Source organism: Lonchura striata, chromosome 14, assembly GCF_050655825.1.
Source record: "Lonchura striata isolate lonStrDom1 chromosome 14, ASM5065582v1, whole genome shotgun sequence".
Lineage (NCBI taxonomy): Eukaryota > Metazoa > Chordata > Aves > Passeriformes > Estrildidae > Lonchura > Lonchura striata.
Window position 1 is genome coordinate 7,403,149 of NC_140716.1, and position 12,411 is coordinate 7,415,559.

Here is a 12,411-nt window from a genome sequence, read left to right on the forward strand (position 1 = left end):
CTGATTTCTTTTCTTATTGATTACACTTTCTGAAATGCAAAAAAAAAAAAAACACACAAAAAAAAAAATAAATAAACAACAACAACCTCCCCCCGCCACCTTGTTCTTGTTTTTCCATGTAGCATTACAATAACGTGCATATATGGCTGCAAGGAAAACAGAAATATCTCTAGGGAAATAATAGTAAAAGTGTGATTTTCCTTTTCCACAGAAAGGTTGTAAAATATTTGTGCTTTTTTTTATTTCCTCTGAGCCCATATCCAGTTAATCCCACCCTCCCTGTGTGATCCGAACTACTTGACAATTTATATTATAAAGGAAAATCGTGTCTAAGTTGCTTCCTGCCTCAAGTTTTAATTCATACCTTCTCATCCCATGTTTCTGGTAAAATAACCTATCTGATTAAACCACTAATATGTTCAAAACACTTTTTTTAAAATTGATTGGTCTTTCTAGTTTTTTCTCCATGAGTTTATTCCTTGCCTGTCAGGTTTGTATGTTAGGTTGAGAGGAGTCACCTTGTGTATCTCATTATCTTCTCACAGCTGGAATATCTGCTAAGAGGCAGGAGAGCTCTCCCAGGCAGATCAGCTGCTGAATTTAACAAACACACGTGAATAAAAAAGATTGACCAGAAATATTGTCACTTAGAAAAGTGTTCTTTTATGCTAACTATAGTAGCAATAGCCATTTGTAAAAGGGACTCAAACCTTTCAACAGTGCTGATTCAGTAGAGGCCTTCAGAAAAACCATTTCCTATGTGATGAAATGCTCAAAAATCCATTCAGGAATACCTACAATTCCTGATGGATACCTAATGAAAATATATTAGAATTAACTGTAAATTGAGCAAGTAGCAAAAAAATCTTGATGAACTGACTGTAACAAAATACCCAGTGATGAAAAGCTGTGCAGATTTCTGCTTGCCAGCACTGGCAAGTAAGTAGTTTAGCTAAATAGAAGGAAAACAGAAGATACAGCTATCAACTGCAAATGGGTGATTATAAACCAGAAAGAAAATGTGAGGAAGAGCTCTGAAAATTATGATTGACAGTGACAACACAGACCAGACAGCTTTTATTTTAAGCAACAGATTGTTGGGAGCATACACTGTATATCAAAGTAAAGGACTTGAAACCCGCTGTAGTCTGTACAGATGTTCTCACTCGAAAGCAGCTAGAGGGAACAGAAGATAAAAGAAGGCTGTCCAACTTCAAAAAAAGTTTGAATTTTCATTCTGTTTTGACAAGTTTTTGTGCTAGTCTCTGATTTTCAGCATGATAGAAAATGCAGCATCCACAAACCTGACCTAAAGTGACAAACACGTGAAGGGGTGCAAGCGAGCCCTTAAGAAGGTGCGATGCAACGTCATGAAATATTTTTAGTTGTTTTAATCTTAAATGCTTTTATATTGAAGGAGGCAAAAATTTGAAACAGTATAACTGTTGTAGCTCTGGAGCAGGTCATACCTGCTGGCAGTCAGCATGCAGTACCTGGAATGCAAGGCTAAGATCTGAGAGGCCATTTAGGAATCCCTGCTGCAGAAAATATTTTTTTATGATACAAAGCAAGACAGGATTACTGAGCTCAGAAAGGTTATTTGTGAATAACTTCCAGCTAAAGTGATTAAGGGCTTCAGCCACTAGCCCCAGAAAAAAACTTAACAAAGAGCATCAAAAACATCCTGCTTGTCATTGCTGTTGGCTTTTTGTTCAGTGAGCAAGAGGTCTGTGTTCATTTTGGTCCTTTACCCTTGGGGGAACTTTTAACAAAACATAATACTTGAAAGAATTCGAAAATGTGTTTGTTTTTTTTTTCTTTTCTTTGAACTAGGAGGTTAAAGATAAATAAAGGAGTATTTTGATATGTCTAAAAAATACTTGTGATAACAAATTGACAAAGCACTTCCTAACGTTCAAGACTTACCAGAGCACTTCACAAACATGCCACAGTTCTTGATAACAAAAACCCATCCAATACTTTTATTTTTTTTAAAGTAAGGTAAAGCACTCCATCCTGTTTTAAAAAATCATCTCTCTAAGAAATGTGAATATCTTCAGCAGAGTCTTTGGTACTCGTGTTTGGTTTAAGGTTTTGGAGTTTTTAAATTTTAAGCTGCTGTAATATCTGCCAGAAAAAGCAAGTGCCAAGAAACGTACTGAAGAGATAAATGTTGTGATGAGTGTAAATTGGTAAGAAGTTCCTCTGGCAGTCTCAGATTTGCAGAGAGGAAATTTGGGCTCCTGTCCAGGTGAGTTGCTCTTTCAGAATTTTACAGTAGGAGATGAACAAAGAGACTACCACAAAGTCATAAGCCACCAATTTAAATCCAACTTCAAGGCATTTTGGTTTCTAATGGGAAGAGATTTGGATATGCACAGAGTAGCATGTCTGTTTCTGAGTTTATTGGCAAAAGTATTCAGAGTACCTAAACATTGCCCATTGCAGGAATCATGCCCAATTATATAAATGTATGTAAAACTACTGATAAACCATCTGAAAGTGATGGCAACATGAGTAATTAAGGCTGTATCATACCACTGTCACAGTGGGTAGCTGAAACATCATGGACAAAGGTTACAATTTCCTATTTCAGGATCTGCCATACAAATTCCAAAAGCCATGAGGAATTTACAGTGATGTGCAGGGAGCACTGATACCATTTTCTTAGCCATAGAGGTCTAACCACGTGCCAAAATTTTACAGAACTTTATTAGATTTATTATATTTCATTTTTTCCTCTTCCCTTTTCTTCTGTTTAAATGCTTGTTTTGAGGGACAGTATGATGTCAGCGCTCATTATTAAGAAAAAAAGTACACATTAATTTTGTACTCAGAATATCAGCCTTTTCTTCAGGATTGCCAATACCAGTTCTTTTCAGAATACAGCTTGTAACAGTAACATTCTTCTTTGAAACTGTCACTTGTGGCAGCAAGGGATCCCCAGACAAAACAAAAACTAAGATTTTGAGTCTAGAATCTAAAGATCACCTCATAGCAGCTTTCAGAAGAGAGATCTCTGAAGGGCGAGTGGCTCCTGTTTTGATACATTTTTTTTAATGTTCAACATATAGCAGAGGATACAAGTTTATTCTACCCCCTTAATGGGAATATCTCATTTAATAGAAACAAAAGCTCTGGCGTATCTGTTAGTATAGTAGTGATTTTAACTGTGCAGGAAAACATCCAGCAATGTTTATCCTGGATGATGTAAGAGAGTTGCTATGGCCATTACATGTATTTACTGTGGTTTGCTTTCCCCTTGAAAATGAAGTTATGCTGTAAGATTGGAGCTAGTTATTTAGGAAATATCTTGGAACTACATTTAAAGTAACAGGCTTGTTAAGACTAAAATGAAGTGTGCAAAATAATGCCCATTAATAAATACTGGTGGCTAACATCATTAAACTAGCCTTGAGTTCACATACCAGATTTCACATACCAAGGTCATGTACAAGCATTGAACCCTTTTATTCTCACAGAGGTTTTAAACTTGTTTGGTTTCTGTAAGCACACATCTCTCAAATTGTACCTTTGGAAAAGCCACTCCCTGTCTGACTTCACATTGTCAGGAACACAATCTCTTCAATTTATACAGTGGAAAATTGGAATGAGAAGCACCAAAACTACATTTTGTCTTTTAAAAAAGATTTTATTTCTGTTTTTAAATAGCTTGACAAAACCCATCCATTGGTACTCTGAGTTCAAATGTAAACAGTTAAAATACATTACCATCGTGTATTGATTTTGTACATTAACCTATTTGCAGTGACAATCCGTAAGACAAGGCAAACTGAAATGCACTGTACTAAGATGTACTAACAATGCCATAACTGAAAATACTCCAAAGACTGATGTGTAACTCCCTCCTGTGGTGTGAGTGAGCAGCTTCGCCCTCAACAGCTTCTGGCAGCTTGGGGAGCACTCCTGATATTCCAAAGTCTCTGTTCAGGTTCCAAGTCTACTATGGAAACTTCTCTCCCAAGTTAAAAGTGTCACAATTCATTTTTAAAATACATACGAAGTTGTAAACGTCTTTCTCTGGAACAAAAAATAAATGGTTTGTGCCAGCCTTCTCCACCTCCCACATTGCAATAAAAAAATAATAATACAAACAAAATAGGGCCAAAGACCAAGGCCATACACTAAAATTGTTCTGCAGGGATGTCATCACAGTTTACAGGAAATGTTGAGTATCAGCATTGAAAATTAGTCACCATCAGGTAACAGAACCCATTTTCAAGAAATGGTTTCACTTAACTTCAAGTGGTGAATCAGGCACTAAGTATTTGATTTCCCTACTTTCAAGAATAAAAGCTTAAATTACATTTAGGTATTATGTTTGATAATAGCTAAAATTGACTACATACAGAAAGTTAAACACTGATACTTTTGCAAGTTCGGGTTTTGACCACTTTTGCTATCAGGTTTATACTATCTACAAATAAGGAAGGAATTTGCAAAACAGACTATACATATATAGAGATCACACAAATGAAATAAACCTTTTCAAGGCAGATTTTCTTTGTGGAAGTCCCTCTTGTCATTTTCTAAAATATTTTAACTTATAAATTTGTTTCATCATTAACAATGAAATAACCATCTTAGTTTGAATCTTGTATCACTACTTCCAAAAATACTATGATAATTAAGATTTTGGGATGCAGTTGAGAATTAATTTCAAAGTACAATAGGATTTGCTCTTACCGGTGCAGGCTGGTAAAGAACAACATTAATTCTAGCACTTCTGTATTTATTATTCTTGTTTTCACACTGTCAGGAGAGTGATACCTATGATATTGTAATTTAAGTATGACAGTTGATCATAACTATCAGTACTTTCATAGGCAACATGTGGTTTATTTTGAAGTTCTATCAAGTGCAACTCTTCCTTGAGGATTAGAGGCTCTGCAATCTAAGAAGGGCTCTCTCCCCACCCCCAGTTACTGGGTGTGCATCACACAGAAACAAGTGGCAGGACACATTTTATTCTGTGCACTCTTGGGGGGAAAAAAAGTTTCAAAATATTAATGTACTCTTTAATGTACTCCTTAATTTTTTGAAAAGTTACACTAAATCCTAACCTTAATGTATTTTATAATCCCCTGGTTCTAGCTGCAATTCTCAGCTGTCAAGAGGTACCACATACTCAAATTAAATATTGGATTTTAACTGAAGCAGCTGTTTTGAAGAGGAAAAAACAGAAATGTGTCACATTGACTACATATTGCTCTGTAAGTTATACCACCTGTCATACACCCTAATGAGAGACTATGGACTCTTAAATCTCTACATGATTGCTGTCAATTTGTTGTGCATAATTAATTACAGGACAATGGTTTTGAGGTGGAACAAAATATCAGTGTATGCTGATGCCAAGAAATTATAGGGAGAGAAATATATGCATGACCAGGCCATAAAAACGAAAGGAGCAACCTGACAATAAGATTATATATTAGGAGAGTACACAGAGGCTTGCTTCTTCTAAAAATTAAATGTGTATTCGTATAAGGGGCAGAGGTGGAGAGAAGGAGAAAAGAAGCAAACTTTGGCAAAGTTTAAGAAAGTGCTGTCTTTACAGTCCTATTGATAACTTAAAAAAAAAAAAAAAAGAAATAAACCACAAACAAACAACAAACCACCAAACCTCACACAACAGCAAAACCAAACCTAACACTGGAAAAGCAAAAGGCTAAAACATGTCTTCAGCTAGAGCTGTCCCCTGTGCAGGATGATGCAGACACACAGTAGCTGAGCTTGCACTGGCTGAAAACCACACGGAGAAGTGACACCACCAGCTCCACTGCGTTTTGCACTGCAGCGTCAGAAAGTAAACAAGCATTTGCATAAGCATCCCAACATCATACTGTGGTAAAACACTTTTTATCTACATGCAGAACTCTGTGCATACATTTAAAAGTATATTTTATTTTCATAGCAGTACACTACATAGTAAATTTTCACTCAAGTGTAACTAGTAGGAAATCCTCTTAATATTGAGTATTTTCTTATTTATTTTCTAATGGCAGAAATAGAACTTCACTATGTAGTGCAGGACGGATTTGGACACTAATCAATGAAGTATTAGATAGCACAAGTTGTTTAGTAGAACCCTGACATTTTGCTTAAAAATAACCTCTTCCTAGAGAAGGATGAGAGACAGAAGTACAGAAATACAAAGGCAACTCCTGGTTGAGTATAAAGGTCCTTTACCCCTACTAAGAATGTTATTTTTCTCTACTGTAATAATCATCTGAGACAGCCCTAACAGCACAGTAACTCAGGAAAGTTTTCCATATTGGACACAGTGAAGCCATGAAACTCCACACAAACTGGTTCTTGGCCAAGACACCTTCCATCTTTTGAGATGAGTTAATATAAAAAAAACCTATAGAACAGTGGCCTAAACCACATAGTGTTAGATTTATCTATAGTTTCAAAGGATGGATGCCATCCTTCAGGTTCCTTATTCTCCCTCCAGACAGGAAAAACCACTTAAACATTGTCTCAGTCAGGGCAGGCAGTTCTGTTAGTGAAAGAACAGCACTTTTGATCCATGGCCTCCCCAGGCTTAAAGTGCAGTATATTACATGAGATTTTAACATACCAAGCTATGCTTTATTTGAATTTCAGAAGGAATGTTCAAGTTAAAATTACCTTCTAGGTTTTAAGCAATAAAATTGAAGGCAAGGTACATAAACTATCTTAAAATTGATTAAATCCACTTATTTAAGTATTTTTTGCATCTTATGGTCAATATACATATAATACACAACAAACATCCATCATTTTACTTAGCTGTATTGTATTTAAAGTGATCCTGTAATAAGTGATGAAAGGCCACACACTCAAACAAGACTTTGCTTAAAACAGGACTGACTGTGATATGTAACACAATTCAATATTCCAAGATTTTCTCCACCATAGGCTTGTCATTGATAAGGAGGAAATCCTTGGAACTCTGCTGTACACACATTTAAATTCTAGTTTATTGTTGGTGTCTCTCATGTTTCACTCACCCCCCCTTTGAAATCACCATGAAAAAAGGTGCATTAAAAACTGCACGTTTATGCCTTTAGCTACTCCTCTTGCCTATTAACCTGACAATCTTACCTACAAGTTCTTGTATAGAACTATGGTTCCCAAAACATGTAGTTCCCAAATGACATTCAGCAGAGAATGTTCCAGGCCAAACCAGTCAGCTGTACAAACAAGGTCTCAAGTAACAACTGCAGGTACAGCTGTTCTGATTGATCCTTTGTACAGGAAGTCCAAGCACTCAAGTTTTGGGTGCAGGACTGTGTTCATGCACATCTGAAGGTAAGGCGGCTCACCATACAGGGAGGGTATGGCTGTACCCATAGAGCTGCATAGAGATTAATATGGATTTGCACAACATTGTATTTAGCAATCAAGCCAGCTTAAACAGGCTCCAACTCCTCCCAGCCTTCCTTCCTCTGCCAAGTGTTTTTTGGGTCAAGATACAGGCAGACAGCAGCTTAACACCATAACTCCAAGCCACAGACATTTGGAGAAGTGTCTGTTTCTGGTGTTCTGGCACGTCAGATCCACATCACTTGAGGAATCTTGAACCTCTGCAACACCATGTGTTAACTTGTGCTAATACCACTCACTGCAAGGCTGATAAATTACAGCAATGGAGATGAGAGTGGATAGCTTGACTAAGAGGGAACTGCTGCTGTCAGAGTAATTACTTGTGATACATAAACCAGTATTATTCTGGGGCTTTCTGTCACTCTTTGACAGGTAATTGCATGGTCAAAAGTCCCCAAGTTAAACAATCATTTAAATGCACACCAGGGAGAAGTTATTTTCTAAATTAAAGTAAGTGGCATTTCATCTCTTTTAGCATCCAAAAGAAACAATCAGCCAATGGGGATAATGAAAACACAAAGTATCACTCAACATAAAAAGTAGTATGTCTTACTTTCAGCACTCAAATAAGATTTAAAAATTTCAACTCTTCTCTCCCTAAGACTGATAATGAGCTTCTCATCTTCATAATCAAGGACTTCTCTACACATGTGTGCCAACAGGTCAATAACCACCACACTGGAAACTACTGGCTTTCCAGCTAAGTTCAGTTCAAACTAAATGCAACATCACTTCCTCTCTTTCCAAAATGAAGCAAGATCAGCTGGCAAAAAAGGATACCCAGTGTGTGAATTACTGGCATGGATACCTAGTGTGTGAACCACTTTACTCCACATGAAGTCCTCACTTTTAAGTCAGAGTCAAGGGGAAGCTGAAGATGCATCCTAACCCACACACCAATACCTCCCTCTTTATGTGAGCCTTTAGAGCACATTAAGCTGATCTACAGCAATGCCCCTGCTGAGAATTTTGGACATCAAGTTCAAAGTTTGACCTATTGCAGAATGAGCTTCTCCACTAAAGTGCCATCAGGAGCCTGTTCCTCAAAATTCTATTCACCAGCAGCTCTATGGATTCCAGCATTCTTGCCCCGTTCTTTGGCAAACCTCATTATCACAAGCCTGTCCCAAAGTCAACAGGCCCAGAAGCTCTTATTGTATTTCAGCAATAACAATCCCTCTTTCAAGGAAAAAAACATGTTTTAGAAAGTTGTTTACAGTGTCTGTTGTAGCACAATAAAGCTCACAAGGTATTGTTAAATTAGAGTAGTACCATCCTTGGAAAGGAACACTGCTGAGAATTATGTTGTATTGAAGACCACCCTCCCAACAGCTTCCCAGTTCAAAGTGTTCTAAGGACTGATACATCAGTTACTGTTGGATTCAGAGCAGGAATTCAATTCTACAAGACAAAGTTTCATTGGAAATGGGTATAAATAGTAGTAGCCAGAACACTCCACTAATACAAACTCTGTAGAAACAAAGGATCTGTGCTAATCAAATTGGATTTTAGTGTTAACAGCAGACCTGCAGAAGTCCCAGAGTCTGAAGATTATGAAGTTCTTTACACTCAGATGCAGCTATTCCTTACAAAAAAAAAGTCCCTATTCTTCCATTAGCCAGTTTAACTAGCAATTATAGAACTATGGTTTTTACTTCAGCTAATTCTCACTAAAACCTGAACTGTAACCTTGTCTCTCTTATTTTCTGCTAATATTAAAAACAGTAGTTATTAAAATCTCAGTACTTTTTTCCCTTCACTACTGCATACCAGAGACCTGCTAGTGCAAAAGCTAGCACAGAGATTACCAGCTGTATGATGTGAAAATTATTAGCCACATACTGTATATTCATAAGCATTTGCTCATATCCAAGTGTTTGCTCTGAAGATACAAGTTTTAAGCAATAAAACAAAATACATGGTTTCTGATTGTTTGAGAGTCCTGAAGCAGAGTTGTTCAGAGAGGCAACTGGATTGTAACAGGAATCAGGAAGTCCACCAAACTCCAATGTTTTAAAAAATACAAACTGCAATTCATTCTCTTTGCTACTGCTCATTTCTAATTCCAGAAACCACAGGTTTTTATTATACTGCAAATTTCCCAGCCAGAATTGTGCAAAACATACAAAGTTGTCTCCTGGGCAGTCTGAGCTGAAGTCTCCAGAAATGCTGCAAGCTTCTTCCAGGCAGCCTGTTACTGAAATGCCACCAATGCAGTGAGAAACCCTATTGAGATTGTCTTTCCCAGAAGAAAAATGCAGATGAAATGAATCCTTCCAAGGAGCAGCTGCATTTGAGTTTGTCCCTGCTGATTCACTGAAGCTCAGAGGCATTTCCTTGCCAACAGAAGACAGAGGTATAGTATTAAAGAGAGAAGAATTCCTGGTGTTATATAATTCTTGTAAACTGCTACTATGATTTTGAGAACTGTCCAACATGGAATGCACGTGTGTCAGATGAGCTGCTGGCTTGTGCTGATCTGGGCCATCATCACATCCTCGTTTCTCGATAAAATCTTCTTCCTTCATAGTCCTAGAGCACACAAGCACAGCTTTGCTACTTCACAGCAGGCTGGATTTGAAGAGTGTGAGAGACTCCAGTTACAGCATACAGCGGAAGCAGCACACCAAATCACAAGTCAATGGATCTCAATATGGACCTAAAGAGAAAGAATGCAGGAAAGTTATTACACTGATAACCCAGTTTCCTGGTTGCCAGTGTATTGAACCAAAAATAATTAACAATATTTCACATAAAGAATAACCCAGCTACAGAAAGTAACAGTTGTCCCAACAGACGAGTCTCCCTACAGGCTGCTTGAGCACATCAGAGGGGTAGGAAGCATGCCCAAATACCAGCTGCCCTTCTATAGTTTCAGTTTAATCTGCTACAAGCTCTCTTTTGGTGACAGGCATGAAAGTGAGTCAGCAAATGAGCAGCCAGACAGATTCGCTGTGCAACAGCAGCATTTCCCTTCACCAACAGACACACAGGCTGGGACTGATTAGAGGCTTAACAGGAAAGGTTAATATTAAAATAATCCTCCTGTAAACAGAAGTTGCAAGCTGAAATCAGACACACAACACTGGGAATCAACAAAAGCTTTCCAGAGGGAACTGGTCAGACTGGCTGCCCCAGCAGTTAGCGGGTGTCAGCTGGAGCACAAAGGACAGGCTGGTGATGGTCCAGGAGAACCACTCTGTACCAACACTGATAACAAGCAAAGGCAAGGCTTTTTCAGCTACCAGGGTTACCAAGCTACGTGTACAACTCCTGGCCATCTGGCTCGTTTTCAAGCCTCAGAATTTTAGGGCAAATTGCAAAAACCAAAATAGGAGATGCCACATTTTGACCTCTTCACATTTCAAATTACCTTTTACAAGTAACAAACTCCAACCAGACTTGTTTTTCAATCCTTGGCCACTGTCCAGATGTCAAAACTTTCATTACAGCTATGTTTACAAGGAGAAAGAGTGTCTGATCCTTGGCTAGAACAGATGTTTGTAGAGGACAGCCTGTTTCTGCTGCCAGTTAAGTTCAAAGTAAATCCTTCATTTCATCACAAAAACAATGGAACTTCAACATTACAACAGGTCAAAGCTGTTAAGAGTTCCACGTTTTGTAGAAACAGGAGAGATACAAATTAAACCTGAAGAATCTTTTTCATGCAATAACATTGGTATTTAAAACTGTCTGCATTTCCGTGCTGCACCTGTTCTTGATTTCAAAAAACCCCAATCAACTGATGAAGGAAATTGTTTTCTCTGCTCCTTACAAGGTGTTAGGACCGTGCTATCAAAGTGCACATATTCACAATTTATTCCTAGTATTTAAGTCAACTCTGGCTTAGGAAAAGGAACAGAAAAGCGGCACGTTTGCTGCTAACGCGCAGAGCAAGCATCCCAGCGGGGCACACCGGCAAGGGCAGGGCTCGGGGCTGCATCCGACGACACTTCCCGGTGACACAGGGCAGGGCACGACCCCGCCCCGGCCCGGACGGACACTCGTTCGGGGGCGCTCCGCCGTTACTCGGGGCAGCGGCTGCGAACCGCCCCGGGCCCGGCCGGTGACAGCGGGACACGAGCCCGGCCCAGCCCCGCCGCCCCCGCCCACCTGCAGCCGCACGTTGAGCATCATGGAGGCGACGATGTAGAGGTAGGGGAAGTTGATGCGGAGCTTCCAGGCCAGGTCGAAGAAGATGAGGAGGGTCCTGGTGAGCCCCTTGCAGAACACGCCGTAGGACCTGGCCGCGGCCGACTGGGAGAGCCTGGCAGCGAGCGCGGCCAGAGCCGCCGCCATAAACCCGCCCCCGTTCCCGCGGCCGCGCCGCGCCCGGGCGCCGCCGCCGCCTCCCCGCGCTGCGCGTGCCCGCCGGGCGGGGCGCGCGGCCGCGCGTCAGCACCGCGCCTGCGCCGGCCGCGCCGGGCTGCGGCAGCGCGCGGCTCTGCTGGCTGCGCATGCGCGGAGGCGGGCGCGGGGCCGCCCTCAGGCGCCGCCGGCCCGCCCCCGGCCCGGCCTCGGTGTCGGTGTCGGTGTCGGTGTCGGTGTCGGTGTCGGTGTCGGTGTCGGTGTCGTGCGGGGAGCTCCGGGGCCGCTCCAGCGAGCGTCGGGTGCCGCTGCCGGCCCGGCACAGAGCCCTGCCCAGCAACCCCGCTGTGCGGCCCACAGCCTTGTCCCGACACTTCTGCACTCTTGCCAGGTGTGGTGCTGTGCCCGCCTCCCTGGAGGCTGTTCCAGCCTGGCGCTGATAACCAGCTTTAACCTCCGCTGGGTTACCGTGGTTTAGCCCATTCTTTGAGGGCCGAGCCAGGTGTGCTCTCCGGCCTGCTTAGTGCCACCGGCACTGATGGATGTCGTAAGAGTCATAGAATGCTCTGGGTTGGAAGCACCTTTCAGGCCACCCCCGTGCCGTGGCCAGGGACACCTTCCACTGGCCCAGGTTGTTCCAAGGCCCATCCAGCCCGGCCCTGGACACTGCCAGGGATGGAGCAGCCACGGCTTCTCCACAGCAACCTG

The 12,411-nt window shown here is 40.9% G+C and overlaps 1 protein-coding gene across 2 annotated transcripts; it reads right to left on the reverse strand.

The window, feature by feature from the left end:
* Positions 1-5,908: 5,908 nt before the first annotated feature.
* Positions 5,909-11,766, reverse strand: SMIM10L3 (small integral membrane protein 10 like 3). 2 transcript variants are annotated; one of them, XR_014958519.1, is made up of 2 exons: positions 10,769-11,766; positions 5,909-10,054 (listed from the first exon to the last, which is right to left on the reverse strand). XR_014958519.1 is itself a non-coding variant. In XM_021539758.3 (2 exons), exons 1-2 carry the CDS (start codon positions 11,692-11,694, stop codon positions 10,034-10,036), a joined length of 207 nt encoding a protein of 68 aa, XP_021395433.1. In that variant the 5' UTR covers positions 11,695-11,756; the 3' UTR covers positions 5,909-10,033. The 2 variants fall into 2 exon arrangements, 1 of the variants encoding a protein (XP_021395433.1); XM_021539758.3 differs by having other exon boundaries at positions 11,509-11,756.
* Between the last annotated feature and the right edge of the window lie 645 nt (positions 11,767-12,411).